Source organism: Camellia sinensis, chromosome 14 (assembly GCF_055761805.1).
Source record: "Camellia sinensis isolate YWXY chromosome 14, ASM5576180v1, whole genome shotgun sequence".
Classification (NCBI taxonomy): Eukaryota; Viridiplantae; Streptophyta; class Magnoliopsida; order Ericales; family Theaceae; genus Camellia; species Camellia sinensis.
The window spans coordinates 62,142,095-62,168,755 of NC_138974.1; the positions used below are offsets into that span (position 1 = coordinate 62,142,095).

Genomic DNA, 26,661 nt, shown 5'->3' on the forward strand with positions numbered 1-26,661 from the left:
TTGATGATTTTCCCAAATGAAGATGAATTTCAAACATGCAAGAGAGGATTCATGGAAATCATGCTCAATTTGTAAGAAAATGTACATGCATGCATGAATTGCCACTCAAATCTTCCTTCTAAAACACACCCTTAAACACATAACCTTGAAGAAATCTCATGTTAAATGACTTAGATGCACAATCTAGAGGTTGTGATCTTACCTAGAGTCTTCAATTAGCTAGATTCTTGCACAAAATTGATGAACTCAAGCAAAATCTTCAATTTCTCCTTAATCTCTTCCTTTCTCTCTCTATAATTGCACTCTCTCTCTCTAAAATAATTCCTTAGATTTTTGCACTCAAAATGGGCAAGGATGAGCTCAAAAGGGCTTAAGGGGCTCATATTTATATTTATGATGCTATAATACATTAATTAGAACATTAGGCTTGTAACGCCCTCAAAAAAATACATAAAACCCAACTCTTTAGACATGCACTGATATAAAAGAAACCAACCATTTCTATTCATCAGAGTAATTCTTACAACTGTATTACATGTTAACAACAAAAGCAAATGCTCTATGGGCTTACAGCTTTCCAAGTTAACACTTGGTTACAAAAAGAAGAGTGCTAACTCAATACATATTAAGCCCTTGGCTTGAATTTACATGTAATACATCAAAATAAACAAAAAGAGTCTTTCACTCTCATCGTCATCCAAGCTATGTCCTTGGAGGTGGCATACTGCCTGTACCTGAAAATAATGTCCCATAAAGGGTGAGCCAACGCCCAGTAGAGATATGCTAAACACAGTATAAGCAATAACTAAGACATTAGCAATTGATAAATGTTCAATTTCCATAAATCAATTCATAACCCATTTCCATTTCGTTTCAATTTCACAATTTACATCAACGGCTCAGAACCTGGCCAACCACTTATATGAGACAATGACTCATATTAAACATTTCCCATTTTTACAATAGATAAACATATTAGTTGTATCAACATCTCTACAAATAAACATACAAGCTGTATCCACATTTTAACAGATATGCATATTAGCTATATCAACACTTCCAATGATAAGCATATGAGATGTATCAACACTTCCAAATATAAGCATATGAGCTATATCAATACATTATCTGACAAGCATATGAGCTGTATCAGTGGAGTCCATCCCCTATCTTCTCCCAAACAACATTCGGTTTAGAGGTCCATCCCCTATCTTTTCCTAAACCGTAGAGTACATCCCCTATCTCCTCCCACACACACAAAGGTCATATACACAATCAACCAATATATAACGTTAATGTATTCTATCAACCGTCATACTCTATGACATATCCAATTGATTAGTTTTAGTTTGCCTAATCATCATGCATTGTCTACAACAATCAAAACTACCCTCCACCGGTAGCCCAAGCAATTATTTCTAAACAGATAATAAAAGCTCCAACAGATAAAATATCAATGTTTTCAAAAGTGAGCGATTAATAAATCAAACTCCACTATTCAACCATATAATGAACCGATTTCATTATTTCCAACTCAATTCCATAAAGTCACAATTTTCCCAATTTAATCATACCAATTAATTTATACAACCAATTAGGGTTTTCTACCCCATTTCCCAATATTGACCCTATGGTTTAAATATCAATAACCAACATCAATAATACCATTTTGAAACCTAAAATACATATTATGAGCCCAAAATCACAAAACCCTCTTTAACACATTTTGAAACCCTAAGTCCCAAAATCAACCATTTAAACAATAAGCTAAAAATCAAGGTTAAAACCCATAAGAGTGAGTAGGAATCCCTACCTCAAATTCGGAGCTCAAGGAAAGAAGGTGAAGAAACTTAACGTGCTCCAAAACTCAATATTCTCGGATCAATGTGTAGCCCTCGACGATCAACCCAACTTTTACAAAGGCCGAAGGAAAAGAAAACGCTCTAACTAGATCAAACCCTAGAGAGAAGGGAGTTTCTAGAGAGAGGAACTCTCAAAATGGTTTTTTAGAAAGTAAGAGAGAGAGAGAGATTGTAAAAAGTGATTTTAAAATGCCCAACTGCCAACTGATTTACGACATTCCCGCTCGAGCGGAGAACACAACGCTCGAGCGTCAAGAACAAAAACTAGGTCCGCTCGAGCGCAAGAAGACCCGCTTGAGCTCCAAGACACAAGAATAAAGTACATCCACTCGAGTGCGAAAATCAGTCCGTTCGAGTGTGGATTTCCCCCTCCCAGAACTTACACAAAAAAGTACTATCCGCTCGAGCGCCAGAATACCCGCTCGAGCGCAAAGAAGCCCGCTCGAGCGTGAAAAACATGCCTGCAGAAGTTCTGCAGAGCACCAAAATACTGGGAGCGTGCAATCTCCGCTTGAGCGCAAGAATACCCGCTCGAGCGGACCTCCTAAAAACTGGGCAACAAAGACTTGAAACCAAAGCCTAACCAACCTGTAACAACTCTACTCAATACATCCTAAAACTCAATCAAGAGGAATTAAAGGATGCCAACAAGGTATACCACCACCGACATCGCGGAACTGAGTCCAGAATACAACAGAACAGTAAAGGGACAACCGGGATCGCTATAAGGCTAATCAAGCATGACCCAATTAATCGTTCTGAAACAATTTTTAATAAAACTTGCCATAAGGTTCTAAAAATTCCAAATAACATATCGGTGTAGTCAATTTCGGTTTCGAATGCCGATAAGACTTTCAATTTACATATTAAAGTGGAATTCCAAAGATATTCCTACAAGTAACAGATAGTAAGCCAAATATCATGCAAATCACATAATAAACCAAAATTTATTTTATTCACTTAATTAACAACCTTAACTACCGATTAGTGGCTAATTGTGGATCGGGGTTATTACAGAAAATTACATCTCCCTCTCTGAGGTTTAAAGTTGCATTAAAGATTTTCCCTCTCAGCAATTTAATTTTTTTAAATATCAATTTTGCCCTCGCTAGGTAAATTATATTGACACCCCCGCATTTTGAAAATTACAATCCCCTTCCTAAGGTTTAAAGTAGCATTACCAATTGCCCCCTCGGTTAGTATTAGTTGGGAAAAAAAATCATTAAAAAAAAAATTTAATTGGAAAAAAATTATTTGAAAAGAAATTTTGTTAGTAAAATTTTTAAATTTTTGTTTAAAAACCAACGTAAACTCATTTTTTGAATTTACGTTTTTTTCTCAAATTTACAAACTGAGACGACCATTTATAAATCAAAAAAATTATCAAACAAGTTTTTATGACAATTTTTAAAATTTTTACAAATATAAATTGAAAACTGAAAACGAAATGGTTACCAAACATGTTTCAGATGGTAAAAATGCCGTAAAATTAACAAATAATTAAATAAGTTACCAACGTAAGAAACGATTTATCAAAAAATTTTTAGACTATGTATGGTTTGATTTTTAGAATTTTTTTTAAAAAATTTAAAATTAATTAGAATTTTTTTAAAAAAATTAAAATTAATTTGGTTAAGAAATAAAAAATAAAAAAATAATTATCATTTTTATATAATTTTTATCTTTCGAGTGGTTAGAAATAATTTTTTATAAATTTAATTAAAACAGCCATACGTATGTATATAATCTGCCCAAAAGTTAAAATGATAATTATTTTTTACCCTTAAATGATAATTATTTTTTATTTTTTATTTCTTAACCAAATTAATTTTAAATTTTTAAAAAAAGTTTCTAAAAATCAAACCATACATAGCCTAAGAATATTTTGATAAGTCATTTCTTATGCTGGTAACTTATTTAATTATTGGGTAAATTACACTGACACTCCCTGAGGTTTATGTTATTACAGTTCCCCCCATCACTTTTTGGAATTACATCTCCCTCCCTGAGATTTAAAGTTTCGTTGCAGATTCCCCCTCAGCAATTTAATTTTTTTTAAATACCAATTTTTCCCTTACTGGGTAAATTACATTGACGCTCCTCACATTTTAGAAATTACAATCCCCTCCCTAAGGTTTAAAGTAGCATTACCAATTGCCCCTTTGGTTAGTATTAGTTGGAAAAAAAATTTATTGAAAAAAAAATATTTGAAAAAAAAATTAATTGAAAAAAAATTTTGTTAGTAAAATTTTTAAATTTCTATTTAAAAACCAACGTAAACTAATTTTTTGAATTTAAGTTTTTTTCTCAAATTTACAAATTGAGACAACAATTTATAAACCAAAAAAATTATCAAACAAGTTTTTATGACAGTTTTAAATTTTTTGTAAGTATAAATTGAAAATTAAAAGCGAAATGGTTACCAAACAAGCCTCAAATGGTAAAAATGTCATAAAATTAACAAATAATTAAGAATAAATTACACTGACACCCCCTGAGGTTTATGTTTATTACAGTTCCTCCCCCACCTTTTGAAAATTATATCTCTCTCCCTGAGGTTTAAAGTTTCATTACAGATTTTTCCCTCCAGCAATTTAATTTTTTTATATATCAATTTTGCCCTCACTAGGTAAATTATATTGACATCCTTCACATTTTAGAAATTATAATCCCCTCCCTAAGGTTTAAAGTAGCATTACTAATTGCCTCCTCGGTTAGTATTATTTGGGAAAAAAATTAATTGAAAAAAAAAATTAATTGGAAAAAAAATTAATTGAAAAAATTTTTGTTAGTAAAATTTTTAAATTTCTGTTTAAAAACCAACATAAACTCGTTTTTTGAATTTACGTGTTTTTTTCAAATTTACAAACTAAGACGACCATTTATAAACAAAAAAAAATTATCAAACAAGTTTTTATGACAGTTTTTAAAATTTTTGTAAATATAAATTGAAAATTGAAAATGAAATTGTTACCAAACAGGCCTCAAATGGTAAAAATGTCATAAAATTGGTAATGTTACTTTAAACCTTAGGGAAATGATTGTAATTCCTAAGATGTGAGGGGCGTCAATGTAATTTACCCAGTGAGGATAAAATTGGTATTTAAAAAAAATTAAATTGCTGAGGGAGGAATCTGTAATGAAATTTTAAACCTCAAGGAGAGAGATATAATTTCCAAAAGGTGAGAGAGAAACTGTAATACACATAAACCTCAGGAGGTGTCAGTGTAACTTACCCTAAATTAATAAAATGATTTTTTTAATATTCTATATACTATCATAATACATAGTATAATATTTTAGAATATTAAATTTGTAATTGCTAGGACTATTTTGGAAATTAGGTTAAAAACTAGCTTATTGGATTTTTGGTTTTTTTAAATGATATAACCTCTCTACTTTTTTGCATGTTTAAAAAAAAAAAATGTAAAAAGTCAGTTTTTAACCTACTTCCTAAATTTATTAAGGCCTCGTTTGGGAACAGGCTAATTTAGTAACTTTTTGGCTATTTGGCTAAAAAGGTAGGTAAAAAAAACTTGTATGTTTGGGATGACTTTTTGACTAATTACAAAAAGATGTGCAAAAAATAGAGAGAAAAGAGAATCTTTGACTTTTTGGTATGGGTTGATGGCTTTTTGGCTAATTTAGTAACTTTTTGACTAATTGACTAAAATAGCCTCTTGCCAAACGAGGCCTAAGAATTTGCCATATATGATCCTAAAATATTTGATATTAATTATTAGATTTAAAAAGGGTACAATTACATATAATTAGGTACATGCGATTGCATTATGTATAAAAAAAAGTTGAATTCTCATGATATTATAACATGTTAAAATGTGACATTGAGACGGTAAAAATAACACGATGTACTAAAAATAGTCTCTTACAAATGTTTTCTGGTTATTTATTTATTTTTGTGTTAATCAACCGTTAGAATTACCTTCGCCACACGCAATAAACTTATGTTTAGAATGCTTTAATAGGCCTTGCAGTTTAGGCTAACATGGGCTTGACCCAACTTGATGAAACATGGTTGTAATGTTTCCAACATGTTAGGCCTTATGGTTAAGTGTCTAGAATTTTTGGACTCATGGTTAAGAAGTGCCTATGATTTTTGGGCTCATGGTCAAGTAAGTGTCTAAAATTTAGGTCCAGTGACTTAGAGTAGGCCATCGTTGTTGATGAGCATTTTCCATGTTCGGGCCTGAGTTTGCACTAAAATAGCTGTATCAGAAATTAGAAATGGTCTGCAATTTTAGTCCATAACTTAGAAAAATAGCCCATTGTTTTAGGCATGTGGTGTAAGTGTGTATGATACTACTAAAAATTGATTAAGCTTTAAGTTTTGGAAGGCCCAAATGACACAATTAGATTCGGCCTACATTATTAGGAAAGAACCCACTACAATTTTAATTGTAAGTACATGCCATGCCATGCCTTTGATTTGGAGTGAGGATTTGGTGTAACAATATGCCATGTTATGTTTGGTTGGGAGATTTGAAAAAAAATTTAAAAAAAGAAAGAAAAAATATGTATGAAGTTAGGTAAAATGTAGATATATTTTATTTACATTTTACTTGTCTTTTCCATTTCTCAAATCCCCAAATCAAATATAGCGCTAATCCATGAATCTCTGGCCTCTTCTTGATTCGATTTATTGGGACCTCCAACTTGACTCTACCATGCAACTTAAATTCGATCACCCTCTCCAGAATAAGAGGTTTTAGTAGAATAAGAGATGAGACGATAATAGAGCGAATAGCCAACTCTTACTTTTATTCTTTAATAATAAGCAAGCTTGGGTTTCAAAACCCTTTATTAAGAGATAAAGCAATCATCACTCACTAGCTCCATCCTAGCTTAGGAAAAATATAACTGAACCACTATCTTTTAATTGATCTGATGATATGCTTGCTTTTTTTTCTTTTCCCGCAAGTTGATTCTATTGATATTTTTTTTACAATTATAGATTTGGGATAAATCAAGTATCGCCACGACTGTGTTACTCATCAGGCTAGAAGACATTTAGGCCCTATTTGGGAAGAAGATTTTGGGTTAAAATAATCAACAAAAATAAAATAGTTAATAAGACAAAATGTCACGTCTAAATCATAATTATTTAAGTTTTTCTCTCGCAACCATCAAATCAACTACAATAAAAAAACCAACTATCTTTCCAAATATAACTTTTTTAGTTAGGTTAAAATAGTCAAAAAATTAAAAAAACCAACTAAAATAGGTAATTTTTCCAACGATTTCTTAGTATAATGAATTTCATATTGAAGAAGAGTTAATTATAGTAAGACACGAAAGTTTTAGGACAGTGCACACAACTTTTCTTTGCAATACCAATATCACACGACTATGTCGGTGAGACTTGTTACATGAGTATTTTACACCATCGATTTTCTACTACAACTGTAATTTGCTGGAATTTGTTGCCTCAGGTCAAGTATGTCTAGAAAATTAAAAAAAATACAAGTTTAGATTCATCTGTTGGACAATTTTCACTGTGTTTAAATAGATTAAATTTTGTTGTGTACTAAACAACAATAAGAATATAAAGAAATAAAAGAAAATGAGAGAATTTGTTTGATTACAAAAATCAAACTAGAAATAGAAATAAATAAATAAAAACAGATTTTATTTTGTTACAAAAATAAAATTAAAATATGATTTAATAAACAAGTAAAACAGAATAATAAATTAAACAACTTACTTGATTAATTTCTTCTAATAAATATCTGATAAAGTCCAGTGTTTAATACTATATCCTTAAGACAGATTCATCCTCTCAATGGTGCTTTCAGAATGTGGACATCTATTTCCCAAGATGAAATGATCAACTACAAACAATAGCAGCACTACAAATTGTTTGCCTAACAAACACATTAAGTGTTTATACTCTTTCTCACAAAAATTCAATGCAACAAAATGAAGAATAAATTTGCAGAGGTGAAGTACGAATTTTCTGAATGTATTTAACATCAAATGAGGGCTGTCCTATTTATAGATGTAGTGGTGGCTGCAGGTTTTGAATTAAATAGGTGCAAACCTGTTTGAACAGGTATGAAACCTGTTTGGTTTTGAATTTAAATAGATTTGAATCTATTGGGTTCAAAATTCAAACAGATAAAAAACGGGAAGGGCCCTGTTTGGGTGTACAGTAAAACCGGACCAGTTTATTTCTGGAATTAATTTGAATTCTGGATTTTATTTTATCAAAAAATATAATTAAATTCAAATATTTTTGGCCCAAAAAGATAGGTATTGGGCCGAACAAGCCCAACCCAACCACATACCAAGCACCTGCGTCCAAGCCCAGGGCCAGCCCAGCCCGCCCGACCGGACGGCGATTTTTGGGTCCAATGGGTCTAGTCCATTTTGCCCATAACCTCAATCTCTAAAACACTTGGGTACCCCTTGGGCCACACCTCAAGTTCCAATCTCATGCCTTATAAACCCATTCAAAACTTCCTACTAAATCAATGTGGGACAAGTCTTATTCAAACCTTTAAGGATTTTCCACCAAAACGCTATTTCCATGGAGCATACTTTGGCTTCAATTTTCCATTCACTCAGTAATGGTTTTGAGCAATCAAATATACCACGTGAATCACAACGTGGCATAGAACGCGTTACCATTTTGATCCGCGAAAAACGACGCACAGGTCCCACCTAAATAATAGACCAAAGTTAGGAAAAAATCTGTTATAAACCCAGATTTTTCCAAACCATTTCCAACAATCCCCCACATGAATAGAATTTTATGATAACGAAAATGCAACAATATGTAGACTTTATGGAAAGAGTATAAGTCGAAAATATCTTGTATCAGGATAGGTAGCTTTCGGCCTTGAACCTTCCCTAGTGATAACCTATCGGACTTACTAGCTAACAAATGGACGCGATGCCTTGAATTGTTCAGCTGTTTGTGTAAGCCAAGACAATAGATTTCACACAAAATATCTTCTAACACATCGTGGTTCTCACTGTTGTGTTCATTTTGGCCTTGAACGCTCCTGGTTTTCATAAGTGTTTCTAGAGAATTTAGCCTCTTATATTCTCATAGAATCGGCCCCAGTTCGACACTCATATAGGTGATTCTTATTGTAAGTATCTCTTTATACTTGTCTTGATTTTTATATTTAAATCAAGATATAAGTAATCATTAAAAGCAAAACTTATCCTTATATCCCTGCATACAACATATGTTGCAGATATCACTCTCACCATAGAAATATGTAGGGAATTTGAATCCCTTGGTGATTTCTGGCAAGCCATACATAAATTAGTTGTCCCTTTGAACTTAGTTCTTGGGATCTCCAGTCATATAAGTAGGGTTAACATTATGACGACTCTAATGTAATAGGCTTTAATCCTATCCCCTTCGATGAACTATACACTAACTCTTTTGTCAAACCTTTTGTTAACGGATCCGCAATATTCTCTTTAAATTTTATATAATCTATTGAGATTATTCTATTTGACAACAATTGCCTAACGGTATTATGTTGACGACGAATATGTCGTGATTTACCATTATACATGTGATTCTGTGCCCTGCCTATTGCAGATTGACTATCATAATGAATGCAAATAGCTGGCACATGTTTTGGCCACATTGGAATGTCTTCTAAGAAGTGACGAAGTCATTCTGCTTCTTCTCCTGCTTTGTCTAAAGCAATGAACTCGGATTCCATTGTGGATCGTGCGATGCAAGTTTGTTTTATGGATTTCCAAAAAATAGCAGCGCCTCCCAGAGTAAAGACATATCCACTTGTAGATTTTGAATCTTTAATATCCGATATTCAATTGGCATCATAATAACCTTCAAGTACTGTTGGATATCGAGTAAAGTTCAAACCATGATCACGAGTAAATCTTAGATATCTAAGAACCCGAATGATCGCTTTCCAATGGTCTTATCCGGAGTTACTAGTGTACTTGCTCAATTTACTGATAGCATAAGCTATATCAGGACGAGTACAATTCATTAGGTACATTAGGCTTCCAATGATTTGAGAGTATTTTAACTGAGACACTGCATTACATTTATTTTTCGATAAATAAAGATTGACGTCTACAGGTGTTCTAGCTAAATTCATATCATCCTTGATAAATTTACCAAGAATTTTCTCAATATAATGTGATTGAGATATTGCATATCCGTCAGATGTTTTAGTAATTTTCATTCCTAATATAACATCTGCGACCCCCATATCTTTCATATCAAATCTTTTGTTAAGCATTTGCTTAGTTGATTTGATCATGTTTTGACTACTTCCAATGATAAGCATGCCATCTACATAAAGACAAACGATGACATATCCTTGGTCAGTGTTTTTAACATAGATGCATTTGTTACATTCGTTTATCTTAAACCCATTAGTAAACATAGCATAATCAAAATTTTCATGCCATTGCTTAGGTGCTTGTTTTAATCCATAAAGAGACTTTACAAGCCAACAAACTTTCTTTTTTTGCCCCGATACTACAAACCCTTCGGGTTGCTCCATATGGAGCTCTTCATTTAGATCACCGTTTAAGAAAGCTGTCTTAACATCCATTTGATGTATTTCTAAATTAAACAACGTTGCTATAGAAATAAGTATGCGAATGGATGTTATTCTTGTCACAGGGGAATATATGTCAAAATAGTCAAGACCTTCATTTTGTCTGTAACCTTTTACTACAAGTCTTGCTTTATACTTGTCTATTGAGTCATCTGCCTTTGTTTTTCTCTTGAATATCCATTTATATCCAAGAGGTTTAGAACCTGGTGGAAGATCCACCAATTTCCAAGTATGATTTTGCATAATGGATTCATTTCATTATTAACAGCCTCTTTCCACAAAAGTACTTCAGGACCTGTCATTGCTGCCTTAAAGCTTTGAGGTTCATTTTCTAACAGGTATGTCAGAAAATCTAGACCAAAGGATTTTGATGTTCTCGCTCTCTTATTTCGTCTTGGTTCATCATTAGTTAAATTCTGTTGGTCGAGACCATTACTAGTCTCTTGTGTTTAATTGTCATTAGTCTCTTGACTTTGTGTACAATCATAAGTTCTTTTCTGTGAACTTAATTCCTGTCCTTTCTTGTAAGGAAAGACATGTTCAAAAAGCATAGCATTCCTTGACTCTATAATAATGTTCACATTTATATCAGGTATTTCTGATTTATAAGTCAGAAATCGATATGCACTACTATTCTGAGCATAACTAATAAACACACAATCTACTGTTTTTGGTCCAATCTTAGTCTTTTTAGGAATAAGAACTTCAACTTTTGCCAAACACCCCCACACTTTTAAGTATTTGTAGGAAGGCGGTCTACCTTTCCACAATTCATAAGGAGTGTTGTTGGTTTTCTTGTGGGGTATTCTGTTAAGAACATAATTAGTAGACAATATTGTTTCCCCCACAAGTTCTGTGGTAAGCTTGAACTTAGTAACATGGCATTTATCATTTCTTTTAGGGTTCTATTCTTCCTTTTAGCAATTTCATTTTGCTGTGGAGAATAAGGTGCTGTACTTTGGTGAATAATGCCATGTTGTGCACAAAATTCATTTAATGGTGCATCATATTCACCACCCCTGTCACTTCTAACCATTTTAATGGTTTTACCAAGTTGATTTTCAACTTCTGTTTTGTAGAGTTTAAACATTTCTAAGGCTTCATCTTTACTTCTAAGTAAATAAACATAACAATATCTTGTGCAATCATCGATAAATGTTATGAAATACTTTTTACCTCCTCTAGCTTGAACAAATTTAAGATCACATACATCAGTATGAATTAATTCTAAAGGTTCGGTTTTCCTTTCAACCGATTTAAATGGAGCCTTAATTAGTTTCGCTTCTATACAAATTTCACATTTATGATTAGGATTAATTTTAAACTTTGGTATATAATCTAAACCAATTAATCTACGCAAAGCATGAAAATTCACATGTCCTAATCTACCATGCCATAAATTCGACTCAAGAATATAAGCAAAAGATGTATTATTCTTATTCATAGCAACTTTCGATACAACTATCGTTACATTCAACTTAAAGAGACTATCACTCATGTATCCCTTACCAACATACATATCACTCTTTGTTAATACAAATTTATCAGACTAAAAAACAAGCCTAAAATCATTTTTACTTAACAAAGAATCAGAAATTAAATTCTTTCAGATGTTAAGTACATGCAGTACGTTGTTGAGGGTTAGTTCTTTCCCTGATGTTATCTTCAAGATCATGTTCCCTTGTCCAGCCACAGTAGAAGTAGAAGAATTTCCCATGAAAAGTTATTCACCATTTGCAGCCTCATTGTAGGTAGTGAACATCTTCTTGTCCGCACATATGTGACGAGTTGCCCCAGTGTCAACCCACAATTCCTTAGGATTTCCAACCAGATTAGTCTCAGACACCACAGTAGAGAGGTTGATGTCATTCACTCCGTTAGAGATGTAATCTAATTCAGTTACATTGGCCTGATTAGTAGTCTTCTTGCTTGTACTTCTATGATCCTTCTTAGGGCGGCGGCAGTCAGAAGCTCGATGTCCAGTCTTGCCACAGTTATAGCATTTTCCTTTGAACTTCTTGTTGCTATCGCCTTGTTTAGGACCATCTCCAGTAAACTTCCTCTTTTTGCTATGTGGTTTGTGAACTTGTTCAATCACATTAGCCTTGGACTCAATGGGATTTTTCCCATTCATTTTTTCAGCCTTTCGGTTATCTTCCTCAATTCTCAGTCTTACAATAAGTTCATCCATGGTCATCTCTTTGCGTTTATGTGTTAAATAATTTTTGAAATCTTTCCAAGCTGGTGGTAACTTTTCTCATAAAGCAGCGACTTGGAAAGACTCGCTTAGAGACATACCCTCAGAATGAATATCATGTAAAATTAATTAAAAACTTTGAACTTGAGAAATTATCGTTTGAGAGTCTATCATAACAGAGTCCAGAAATTTACCGATAATAAATTTCTTCATGCCGACATCATCTGTCTTGTATTTCTTCTCCAAAGAATCTCACAATTTTTTTGCTGACTTCAAAGGACTGTAAACATTATACAGCATGTTGTCAAGGTCATTGAGGATGTAGCTTCTGTACAGGAAATCTGAATGTTTCCAAGCATCTACAGCGGCAACAACTTGCCGGTCACTTTCATCCTCTTTAAGTGCTGGAGCCTCTTCATAGAGAAATCGGGCCCAATTAAGAATTGTAAGATAGAACAACATCTTCTACTGCTATCTCTTAAACTCAGTACCGTTAATTTTTTCCCGTTTTTCTCCATGATTTATTGGTACATGAACATGGTTCTGGATAGGGACCGGTGTTAGTGTAACAATTGGAGTACCACTTCCAGTTGCAGTAGCCATAATCTCTGATTACAAAAATCAGAAAAAATTAAAATACAAATTAATTTTCTAGTTACTAAAACCAGAAAATAATTGATAACACAAAATAATTTTATTTTCCTTGTTACTAAAACTAGAAAAATAAAATATCACAATAATTTTTTATAACACAAAATTAATATTCTGCAATTGTTAATGACACTAGTATATTACTACTAGTTGTCAAAGAAAAAAGATAGTATATTACTACTATCTGTCAAATAGCATAAATCACTATTTATTTTTCCAACCAGAATATGTCTTTTTGAAATCACAGAAAATTAAATACAATGAAGATACCAAAAATAATTCTGTCTTAAGATTGTTGGACAATCTTCACTGTATTTAAATAGATTAAATTCTGTTGTGTACTAAACAACAATAAGAATATAAAGAAATAAAGGAAAATGAGAGAATTTGTTTGATTACAAAAATTAAACTAGAAATAGAAATAAATAAATAAAAACAAATTTTATTTTGTTACAAAACCAAAATTAAAATCTGATTTAATAAACAAATAAAACAGAATAATAAATTAAATAACTTACTTGATTAATTTCTTCTAATAAATATCTGATCAAGTCTAGTGTTTAACACTGTACTCTTAAGACAGATTCATCCTCTCCACGGTGCTTTCAGAATGTGGACGTCTATCTCTCAGGATGAAATGATTAACTACAAACAATAGCAGCACTACAAATTATTTTCCTAAAGAACACACTAGTGTTTATACTATTTCTCACAAAAATTAAATGTAACAAAATGAAGAATAAATTTGCAGATGTGAAGTACGAATTTTCTAAATGTGTTTAACATCGAATGAGGACTGTCCTATTTATAAATGTAGTGGTGGCTGCAGGTTTTGAATTAAACAGGTGCAAACCTGTTTGAACAGGTATGAAACCTGTTTGGTTTTGAATTTAAACAGATTTGAATCTGTTGGGTTCAAAATTCAAACATATAAAAAACGGGAAGGGCCTTGTTTGGGTGTACAGTAAAATTGGGTGTACAGTAAAACCGGACCAGTTTATTTCTGAACAAAATAAAATAAAATTCAAATGTTTTTGGCCGAACAAGCCCAACACACCCCCGGACCAGTTTATTTCTGAACAAAATAAAATTAAATTCAAATATTTTTTGCCGAACAAGCCCAACACACCCATGCCCAGCCTAGTCCGATCGGCGACGACGCACGCGTGTATGGTGATTTTTGGGTCTAATGGGTTTAGCCCATTTTGCCCATAACCTCTCTCTTTAAAACACTTGGGTACCCCTTGGGGCACACCCCAAGTTCTAATCCTATGTCTTATAAACTCATTCAAAACTTCCCACCGAATCAACGTGGGATAAGCCTTATTCAAACCTTTAAGAATTTTCCACCAAAACTCCATTTCCATGGAGCATACTTTGGCTTCAATTTTTCATTTACTCGGTAATAGTTTTGATCAATCAAATATACCATGTGAATCACAACGCGGCATAGAATGCGTTACCACTTTGACCCGCGAAAAATGACACACGAGTCTCACCTAAACAATAGACCAAAGTTAAAAAAAAATCTGTTATAAACCCAGATTTTTCCAAACCATTTCTAACACTATCTACATTCCATACACTTGATGACAACTATGATCATTTGGGTTAAATTATATACTTCAATATGTTTATGCCCTCTTACCACATAGGATCAGACTATAAATAAAAATTATCCAACTGGTAAGTACGTATGGAGCGCGTTCAGAGTTGCTTAACTATGGAGGGCTAACTGTTAAATTTATTCATATAGGGAAGGGATTGTCAATACTGAAGGAATCTGAACTAGAATCAAATCTTTAGAATAAATTTCTGTTAGTTGGCAATAATTTGGAGATTTTCATGTCGTTTGTTTACATAGCATTGCGTATATGCTACAGTTTGGTTCGTATGGAAAGATATGAATGAAGGAGAGGGACGAATTATATTGTTAGTACGAATAAATTCATTTTCTGAATTGTACCGTGTATTCATTAAAAAAAATTATTCAGTATACTAACACTTTTACTTGATATTCGATAAAATAAATCAATTTATTAAAATTACAATAATTCAAAAAAAAAAAAAAAACTCTAAAACTAAATTTACTATAAAAATACTAACAAGGTTATCAAATAACCCCACTTTTTCGTAATTACAAAACCAAAAAGCAAATATATGAAAGATGAGATGACTTATTTTACTTTAACACTACAACAAAAACATACTTTAGTGGCACTACACTAGTGGCATATTTTTAGAAAATGCCACAAAAAATGATATTTAGTGGCACATTTTTGAAAAATGCCACAAAACGACAAACATAAAAGGCTCTAATGACATTTCAATGAACAAGTGTTACAAAACTACAACAAAAACATACTTTAGTGGCACTACACTAGTGGCACATTTTTAGAAAATGCCACAAAAATGATATTTAGTGGCACGTTTTTGAAAAATGCCACAAAACGACAAACATAAAAGGCTCTAGTGACATTTCAATGAACAAGTGTCACAACACTACAACAAAAACATATTTTAGTGACACCATACTAGTGGCATGTTCTTAAAAAATGTCACAAAAAGAATATTTGGTGGCATTTTTTAGAAAAAATGTCATAGAGTCACAAACATACAAGGCTCTAGTGGCATTTCAATTAAAAAAAGTGTTACTTCACTACAACAAAAATGTCACTACAAAAATTTTTAATGAATATTTGCAATGGCATTTTTTAAAAAATGTCAGGACACTAGGTAGGTGCAAATTACTTTTTATGGCACTTAGGTGAAAAGTGTCATAAACAAATATTTTATAGCATTTTGAGAAATGCCACTAAGCCAAAAACTTTCCAAGCTTATAATGACATTTTTGAAAAAACAAAAAATGCCAATATATTTTCTAAATTTTTAAAATGCAGTAAATGATTAAAAATAAATGAATTAAACTCAATATACGCTACAGGAAAAAGCATATTTGGCGACTAAATTTCCTGACCAAAAAAATTTGGTCGCTGAAAATATAGCTTTCAGCGACCAAAACAGCATTAGTTGCCAAAAGTAAAGCTTTTTGGCGACTAAACAATTTTAGTAGCCAAAAGTCTACAATTGACGACTAAAACTAAGTTTGGTCGCTGATTATATGGGTCTTAGTGACTAAAAAAATTTAGTAGCCAAAAGTCTACAATTGGCGACTAAAAATAAGTTTGGTCGTTGATTATATGGGTTTTACCGACTAAAAAAATTTTAGTAGCCAAAAGTAAAGTTTTTTGGTGCCAAAAAAAATTTTAGTAGCCAAAAGTCTATAATTGGCGACTAAAAAATAAGTTTAGTAGCCAAAAGTGGTCATTTTTAGCGCGGGAGAACTAAAATCCTAAGGCGGTAATAAAATTTTTTGGTAACCAAAATTTTGGTAGTTGAAAGTGCATCTTCGGCGACCAAATCCGATTTTGGTTGACAAAAGTTAAGTTTTTTAGCAACTAAAAAACAATTAGTAGCCAAAAGTATAGAATTGGCGACTAAAAATTTTTAGTCGCTAAAAGTAGTCTTTTTTTTTATTTTGGTAGTAAATAGTTTATTTTACATAAATTATGTTCAATAAAATAATTATGTTTATACATATACTTTTATAGTAATATGGATGTATGTACTATATAAATAATATATGTTGCATATATAATCATGTGGTGCTATAGAGGTGTAGTGGGAAGAGTGTGGTGTATAAGGTTTATGGTGTGGAAGGTTGGCAGTACGAGTCTCCGCAAGAGCGGATCAAATTGTTCTACAACGAAGTGTCGTCATGAATGACACTTGATAGCGTCACGAATAGTGCCTACCATGACATTAAAGTGTCATTGAAAGGTTTTAGTTTTGATGGTGTAATGACATTTACAAGTGTCACTAACTCTTTTTTTAATGGCGCTTAATAGTGCCACAAATAATATCTACCATGACATTAAAATGTCATTGAAAGTTTTCAGCCATGATGGTGCAGTGGCACTTGCAAGTATCTACCGTGGTACTCGTATCTACCGTGGCACCGATAGAAGTGGCACTTGTTCAAAATGCCACAAGACCAAAAAATGTCATTAGAAGAATAGTTTTGTGGCACTTTCAAATGTCACTAAACTAAGAAAATGTTGTAGTGTAACTTATTTGGTAACTTGTGAATTGAATTATAAGTTGCAATCAAAAGCTCTGTTTGGTGTAACTGTTAAAACAGCTTATAAATTATAGCTTAATAAATTATAGATTATGACTTTAATCAGAAGTTGTTAATCTGTTTGGTGTAGCTGTTGGTTTATAAATTTAAGTTGCTGAGTAGTGTTTGTTAAATAAGCTGTGAAATAGCTTTTTCAATTAATTTTTATTTTTTGTTTGTCTACATTTCTCATAAAAAAAAAAATAATAATCTATAGTCCATTTGAGTCTTTTTCTATTTTTAAAAAAATAAAAATAAAAAAATTTAAGAGTATAACCATAAATTAACATGTCCACAGCAGAAGCTGATAATCAGAAGTAAGGGGTGAACAACTTCTTAGAATTAGCTTTTTTGAGTTAAAATAAGCTGTTAGAATCAAAAGCTGTTTGAAATAAGTTTAACCAAACAGTCCAAAATAATTTTTTCAAAGTTAAAAGCCATAAGTTAGCTTTGAAAAGCTGCAACAAATACCCCCAAAGTGGTCCAAAGTAATATAGTCTTTGTAATTCTTGTAGATTGCTTTATTTCATTAAATTTTATTTAGTATTTATCACTGCATCAATTACGGAATTATAGATCATTCAGTCAGAGCATCTCCAACGGTAGTAGGCATTTTACCTATCTAAATATTACTATAAAGTATATATTTTATTTTGCCTATCGACTGTTTTATGTTTTTACTCCAATCATGCTCTTTATTTTAGCTATTTATCCAAATACTATTAATTTTATAGAATGCCACGTCAACAACAAAGATGGAGGGAAATGATCCTAATGATTAAATACATTTTGCCTAGCATTGAAGGCTAGCTACATGTAGCTAGTGAATATGAGTTGAGGCAAAATGCCTAATCATATGCCTAGTGCATTGGAATTGAAAAAAGTGAATCACACTAGGCATTTTAACTAACAAGTATTATATGCCTAGTGCATTGGAGATGCTCTCACATACTGCAATTTGGCTAGCGAATTGGCGGACATTTTCCTTTTGTCTGATTTTAAATTGTCTTGATTGACATACCAAGAATCAATTGGAAGGGTCTTTTGATTCGATCTCAAATAAATTTTGATAAAGCTAAAACAGAATAGTTTGGTATTTTATAGTATATATATATATATATATATAAATTTATCGAGTCGAGTTTGAGTTAAAATTTAAAAAATTTAAAATTTATAAATTTGTTAAACTTTTTTTTTTGATCAGCTATAAATGTGTTAAACTTAATATATTTACATAACAAATTAATCTTAAACAAAATTTTATAAGCACACTTTTTATTTTTTTATATTTTTTTGGATCATATCATATTTTTATTTTTCTGTACATTTTTTCGTAAAAAGTTAAAAAATACACTTATTTAGATTATTCTAAACAAATCGAGTAGTTTAATTGGTTCTAGAGACTAATCCTATGGCACGCCAGATATTAACATGAAGGGATAAATTTTAATATTTTGATATTATATATTATCTATACAAAAGATTATTGAAGATGTAACTTGTAAGAAATTACAACGAGTGTAGTTTCAGCTTACGCCAAGAAAAGCATTTGCAAATATGAAAGTTAAAAAAGTGTTTCCAGTAACAGCTCATTCAGACATTTACGGCATTAGGATTTTTTCCCTAGAAGATAATTTTGATACAATACAACTCCATCATGAAAAGACTTTTTGTTGCTTTATTTTTTGATAACTCGGTTTCTTGAAAAAAAATTCTTATGATTGTTTGTTTGTTGCGACTTGTGAGAACTAACCGCGTGAAAACAACTTTGTTGTTAGTTAAAAAGCAACTCAGTACAAATCTCTCAAACTCGCAAAGCTGTTGTGGCCCAAATCATTGCCCACCCACTTGTCCCACTCCAAGATTTTAGTGGCCATGCTAATTGCAAATTTGTATGAACTTGTTCACAAATAATTCAATTTAGGCCTATTTTGGGAAAGAATTTTTTTTAAAAAAATTTATTGGCTTGTTATGAAAATAAAAAAATAAAAAATAAAGAGATGATGTGATTCAAATAAATTAATAAATTAACAAACAGTCTTTTTTGACTTTTTCAAAAAATATCTTAGTATGTTTGATTGGTAAAGTTTGTTCATTTCATATCAAGAATTTAGGATGAAATATTCCTTTCTAATCCACCTCTAGTTCAGGTTTGGTGGAGAAATTATTTAGTAGCATTGAGTGACATTATAACATCATAAATTATATATTTATTTAGTACAATCACACTATTTACTCAAATCTACACAAATGCATAATATACAATTAACATATGCGATATATGTAGAATTTAAATAAATAAAAGTAATAAAAAAAATTAATTAACTGATATTATAATGTGTGCGGTTCAAATAATAAAAGTTTTCTTTCTCAAGGTTACTTTAAAAAATACGTGACATATGGCATGAAGAGAAACACTTTATAAAATAGTATAAATGTAGTGAATGTTTGGAATTAATTTTAAAAAGAGTAAATTTTTTTTTCTTTAATGAATTTTTTAATAAATGTGTAAAACTTTTTCATTTTTTTTTAAAAAGCACAAAAAAATAAAGAAATAATCTGCTAAAAAATTGCCAAAAAATGTAGCCAATAATTGTTTGGTTGGAACGATCGTTGGTAGAATGTTGTGTGAAAGAAAGAGCTAAACCTTGGACCAAATCATGGGATATTCTTGCTATATACCATAAATTTTTTAAAAAAATAATAGAAAAATAAAAGACCACGCAGTTGATACCCTATTGATTTTCAACTTGGGATAAGATTCTTAAGAAATAAATAATAATAATATTGGAAGCTTGGGGAAGGGTGTCAGATGGACAGACTGAAGTCTCAAATAAAATGTGAATAATATGGAATGTAATATTATTATAAAACGTAATAGGATACATATAATTGCTGTCAAATACAATGAAGTTAATAATAAAAAAATTACACCAGCTGTAATGACCTTGCTTCCAGTCTTCACCACCGCCCAATCCCACGGTCGCAACCACCCACCACCGTCACACTCCACCGCATCACCGTCACCACCGAAATCAAAATTTTCTATTTGCTGTTCGGTCCTCGTAAAATTCAAATATTCCGAACTCGTCCCTTCTTCTTCTTCGTCCCCACAACAACATGATGGCTCCGAAATTGCGGCTGTTTCGTCAGTGCTCACATTCCTCACCACCACCCAACCATCAGATTCCCAAATTGCCCCTTCATTCGATGCTAATTTCCCAATTCTACCTCTACCAGACTGAGCTCGAATTTCGTATTCCAACCTCGATTCATCTTCTTCTTTCTCTTCATCGGAGAACTCTGAATTCAACCAATCGAGCACGCAACGAGGCGATTGGTGAGTAATCGAATTCGACGGTGCTGATGACGATACGAAAGGGTGGCGCAACAGCTGATCGCAACTCCACCGCTGGGTTCGGTCTCGCCGGAGACATTTATGGAGGAAGTCTCGACCCAGTTCCGATAACTGAGTCGGGATCTCAGGCGACTCGTCGGAGTACCCAATTTTGCAAAGCGTATTGCCGCCGTGGTCCTCCCAAGCCGGCTTTCCGGTGACCATCTCGATGACTGTGCACCCCAACGACCACACGTCCGACTCCGGCCCCTGATATTCCCGGCGAATCACCTCCGGCGCCATCCACAGCGGACTTCCACACGGCGGCGATGCGGCTGAGATCTCCGCAGCAGAGCCGAAATCGGCGAGCTTTGCGCCGCCGTGAGTTGGTCCCACTAACACGTTCTTGCCCTTGACGTCGCAGTGGACAATGCCCATGGCGTGCACGTACTTCAGCGCAGAGACGACGCACCACGTGTACGATCGGACAATTTCCTCATCCACGTCAGCGCCGGAATAACGTTTTGCCAAGTCAGCGACGGTGCCACCTGGCAAGTACTCCAAGTGGAGGTTCCGAAACGACGTCGTGCTGCCTTGCTCCGCCGTCAAATCATCGCCGAGGTACTTCACCACCCACGGCGAAGAAAGAGAGCGAAGAATTTGAATTTCGTTCTCCAAAGCGTCGGCTTGAGGCTTCAAACACGAACTCAGATCAACGGACTTCACAGCGAAAACTTTACCCTGGCCGTCCGATTTGTTGACCGCGAGGCTGACAGTACCGTACGATCCTCTGCCAATACAGCTCCCTCTGACCCATGGTCTCTTCAAATTTTCCATCTCTCCAAAATTTGAAAACACTGAAAAACACCTCTTTGTTTTGGGTTTTGCTTAGTGGCGTCTATATTTATATGAGTGTAAAGTTTGTGATTTGGAAATTATCCGCGAAAACGGTTTGGTGACGTTGAGAGAGTTTTTGGGACATGAACTAAAATTTGATATCGATACCAGGTTTTATCCTTATCCACGTGGTGGTTGGGAGATCTTCACCGTTGGATTCACCGACGATCCAATTTTTTTTCTTACTCGTGAAGTTTGTCAACATAATGGATTCCCTTGACATGAATTTTTAACTTTTCTATTTTAAACGTTTTGTACTTTAAAAATCTCACATTATGTTCTGTGTGTTTTAGAATAAAGAAATAATATGTTCAAAATAAGGGGTTGTTTGGGATGTCTTAAATAAGTGTATTTTTTGTCTTTTTACGAAAAAATATATAAAAAAATAGAGAGGTGATGTGATGAAAAAAAATATAAAAAGATAAATTATTTGGGACTTCCCAAACTTGACCTAAATAATCTTAGACATACTTGGGTTACTTCGGCATAAATAAGCTGCATTTGCAATTTGGGAGCTAAAAAAGCTAGATGGTTTTTTCAGCTATGGAATTATTTGGTAAGTTTAAAAAATTTACATATAAAATTATAATTATACCTTTTATATTATTTAGCGCTATATATAGGTGAAAATATAAATTTTTTAAATTGGATGAGATAGTTTAGTCATTTTATTGTGATGTGACATCATAAATAAATATTAACTAAAAAAGACAAAAGCAATTCTTAACCAACTTTCCAAATCACTTTTTAAAAAAACCAAAAAATTTAGTAAATAATCAAAAGTCAGCTTTTTACTATCTTTTTAAAACACCCTATATTAATTTTTTTTTAATCTCATATTTTAGTAAAAAAAATCAAAAAAAATTACTAAAAAAAGCTGTTTCTAAACAAGGCCTAACAATTCTTAACATGACCAAATAGAATTGATGAAAATCAACTAATGAATTATGCAAAAAGCAAAATGGATCCAATTAGGTGGGATGATTTTACTATTATACTTAGGTCTCGTTTGGCGTGTAATAGGTTTAGTTTAAAAGTTAAAAAGTTACTAAAAAAAATTAAAAAGCCTATAACATCTACTAAAAAGTTAAAGATTCTATTTTCTCTCTATTTTTTTACATAACTTTTCGTAAAAAATTAAAAAGTCATATCAAACATATGATTTTTTTTAATTTCATATTCTAACTAAAAAATTAAAAAATTATTAAAATAACTTATTCCCAAATGAGGCCTTAATATTTGTTTAGTGATTAATCGTGCATGGCCAAAGTTGAGCCAGAAATCAAATAAAAGTTTGACATGTTATAAAGTTTGATATTAAATGTCGATCTATCTTATTATTAAAATATTAACAACAAATTGGTTATAAGTTATTTTAATTTAGAAATCCGTATCAAATTATTTGATGTTTATAATTTATTAAACAGAAATAATTTAAATAAGTTTAAAAAAAATTAATTATCTAAAAGTTAAAGAAGAGATGTTTTTAACTTCTGTTTTCAGATTAGTAACTTGTTTTCAGATTAGTAACTTTTTAACCTTGAATAATCTATCTACACTAAACAAAGCTTAAATCATGTTTTGAGATTATTTTATCTTGAAGATTTCACCTGATTCAATAATCGTGAATGTTGTGAGGCCGTTAAGAGAAGAGGATTTTGGCCACATAATTTTGAGTTTGGTAAACTGATTGATATTGTTTGGACGGTGGTGATGAGGATGATCAGAGAAGTATGTGGAGACGTGGTACACTGGAACATGAAAGTGGGAATGTGGTGGGGGGTGGTCCAGGCAGATAACCACCAAAAAAGGGACACAAAATTGGCTATGTTGCTACATATACAATACAACGAAGTCCATTGACGTGCACAACTAGGCTCCATTCAATATCTTTATAATATAATACTCTATAATATATACATTGACATTGTGTTTGATTAAAAAATTTGAAAAGGAATTTAAAAAAGAAAAAAAAAATGATAGCTAAAATGTGAATAAAACATATATTTTATTTAGGGGTCGTTTTGCATTAGCTAATATAGTTAATCTTTTTAGCACTTTTTTAGCTTGATTTTTTTAGTCTCGTTTGGTTTTTGTTTTGAGACTTTTTTGACTTTTGTGAGAGAAAAAGTGTAATGATTATGAATAAAAAGTAGTATTTTGTCTTATTGACTTATATAATTTATTTTGTCTTTTTGTTCTTTCTTAATCCCAAAATCTTAGCCAAACGAGCACTTAATTTCACACATTTTCTATTTCTTTTTCCAAATTCTTTTTCAAATCTCCTCCAAAATCCTATATCTATATACATCAAATAAACATATATACTCAATAGATATATGTATGATGACATATCCCATGGTATCTTTTGAAAGATTAGGACAACTTTACAGATCGGACACTGTAAATTATCTGTCTTTAGAACAACTATATATCTAATTCCAAAATCCTATATTATCTATATAATAATCCTATATCTGTATCTAATTCCATGTTTGGCACTTCCCTAACTTTGCCTATTAATAACTTGTCTTAGCTTACCAAAGAGTTGGGACACTGTAAATATGATGGTGGCCCACACACAGCTTAGAGTTTGGATAATACGCATGAAAAAATTATAATTATATTAATATTTATATAATTTATCATTAATTTACAATTAGTTTTTGAATGTTACATTGATTTAAAAAAATTTCATATTTTTATGATGAGATGATTTTCTTTTCGTGACGTGTATAATTGTGTCGGATCATGAATTTTAGGATGTGCCATTTATTATTATAGGAGTCAAAAATTAACTAAAATTATCTGTCTATAAAAGAATATAATGTTTTTATTTATAAATCTTAGAAGAGGTGAGTTTTAATTTTTTTTTAAGTGGTTAAATGTTCACATACCCTCAATTATTAAGTGAGCATATGATTATGTAGCGTTTCAAAACACCATCAAATAACTTTTCCAGAATCAAAGGTTTAAATTTTTTAAGTAAAATCACTGTGATTAGTGTAGTGATAAAGAGGTTTTGTAGTTCAATTTTTCATTTTCATCCATTGGACAAAAAAACTTTTTAAAAATTGGATAAGTAGGGCTTTGGCTACAAGAAAAGGAAAACAGGGTAATGGTTCTCCCAATTGGAATTTCCCACCTCAAATTGTGATGTGCAAGAATCTAGAAAGAAGAAAAGATATATGAGAGAAATGAATGTGTTCAAATTGAGAACAACTTGGTCCAAGGAGATAGACTCACGAAGAGGGATGAGAATGGGTTTTGGGTCAATGCACAATTATACCAAGAAACAACCCATTTCGCCCAACTACGTTGGTTCGCTTTTACCAATAAAAAAAACTTCTCTAATTATCCACATGGCAAACAAAACAAAACTAAGATTTTTTTAATTAAGCCAAGTCAAGTCGTCTGATAGCTTAAATTAATAATAAAACAGATATATATGATCCTACATAAAAGTTACCATACTAATCCATTCATGTGGCTTTAACCTTTTGATATACATTCAATCCAAACAATCCTGAAACAGGATTTTCTAAAATGGCAGAGGATTCTGTCTCCAAACTCTTTTTATGTTCTACTGTCTCAAACAATATAAATCTATTGAAACAAATCATCACCTTCAAATATTTTAATAATTTATAGGGTAAAATTTTTTGAAATAAGAGAACAGATAAATTTAGTGCCAGATGATTTGTAACCCTCTAAAGTGTTAATGTATATTCACTTAATTTAATAGTACTTAATTTTTTTTTTCTGCTAAAAAATAGTACTTAATTTTTAGAATGAAAAAAAAATAAAAAAATCAGATGATACATTCGTATCTCCATCTGTTAAAAATGCTTAATAGTTGGCATTAATAATAATCTAGCAGTGTAAAATTGAAAGCACAGTCATGGAATAGAATGCATTAATGCAATGCAATGCAGGGGAACTAATAAGAAAGGGTTGGTTGTTGAAGGAGACATCAAGACAAGAAAGGGGTAAACTGAATCGGAACGACCGACAAACACAAAGTGCATACCCTTAAACCCCCGTAAAATTAAATAAAAAAATGGTTTGACATGCAAACCTCAATCATCTTCAGATTAACGTTTGTTTATGAATAATTCTAACTCAAAATACAAAGGAAAATGATTTAGAATAGTATGTGCGGTTGATGTGGTGTTCTTAAAATGGTGTTTGAGAATTAATTTTTTAATAGTTTTTTTATTTTTTACAAAAACGTGCAAAATAAAAAATAAAAAATAGAAAGAATGATTTGACAAGAAGTTTAAGAACACCAGTACTATTCTAAATCATTTTCCTTTGTATTTTGAGTTATAATTATCAATAATATTACAAATTGAGAATTAACTATCTAAAAATTTATCCAAAATTATCATTCAGATTTATTTTATATATAGACCACATTTTATACAAATTTAATCCCCACCACACAACCATCAGAAAAATCTTGGTGGATATATCCGATTCCCAAACTTCCTCAAAAACTTAGGTTCCCAAACTACGAATTTGGATCCTCGGCCGCCCTTTTGGGCGGCAGTTCCCAACAGCCCCCCCAAAACGACGTCGTTTTGGGGGGTTTTTCGTTTTTTTTTTTTTTTTTTCGCAGAACCAGAGCAGAGCAGAGGGGAGGGGAGGGGAGGCCGCCGGAGGGGAGGGGAGGGGAGGGGAGCTCGCCGGATTTTGGGGTCCGCAGGTCGTCGAGCTCGCCGTCGCAGGTCGTCGAGCTCGCCAGCCGTCGATCGTCGCCCGATTTGTCGTCGCCTCCTCGTCCGGCCCGCCTCCGCCTCCTCCTCCTCCTCCCCCGGTGATTTAGGCCCCCTCCAGTCCGGTGCTCCCTCTTCTTCTCCCTTCCTCTCTTTCTCCTTCCCCTCCCCTCCCTCTCTCTCTCTCTCTCTCCCTCCCCTCCCCTCCCCTCCCCTCCCTCTGGTTCTGTTTTGCAACGA

The 26,661-nt window shown here is 32.5% G+C and overlaps 1 protein-coding gene across 1 annotated transcript; it reads right to left on the reverse strand.

Moving 5' to 3' along the window:
* Nucleotides 1-20,130: 20,130 nt before the first annotated feature.
* Nucleotides 20,131-26,366, reverse strand: LOC114304537 (mitogen-activated protein kinase kinase kinase 18). Its single transcript, XM_028249701.2, has one exon. It carries the CDS (start codon nt 21,641-21,643, stop codon nt 20,234-20,236), a length of 1,410 nt encoding a protein of 469 aa, XP_028105502.2. The 5' UTR covers nt 21,644-26,366; the 3' UTR covers nt 20,131-20,233.
* Nucleotides 26,367-26,661: the final 295 nt, after the last annotated feature.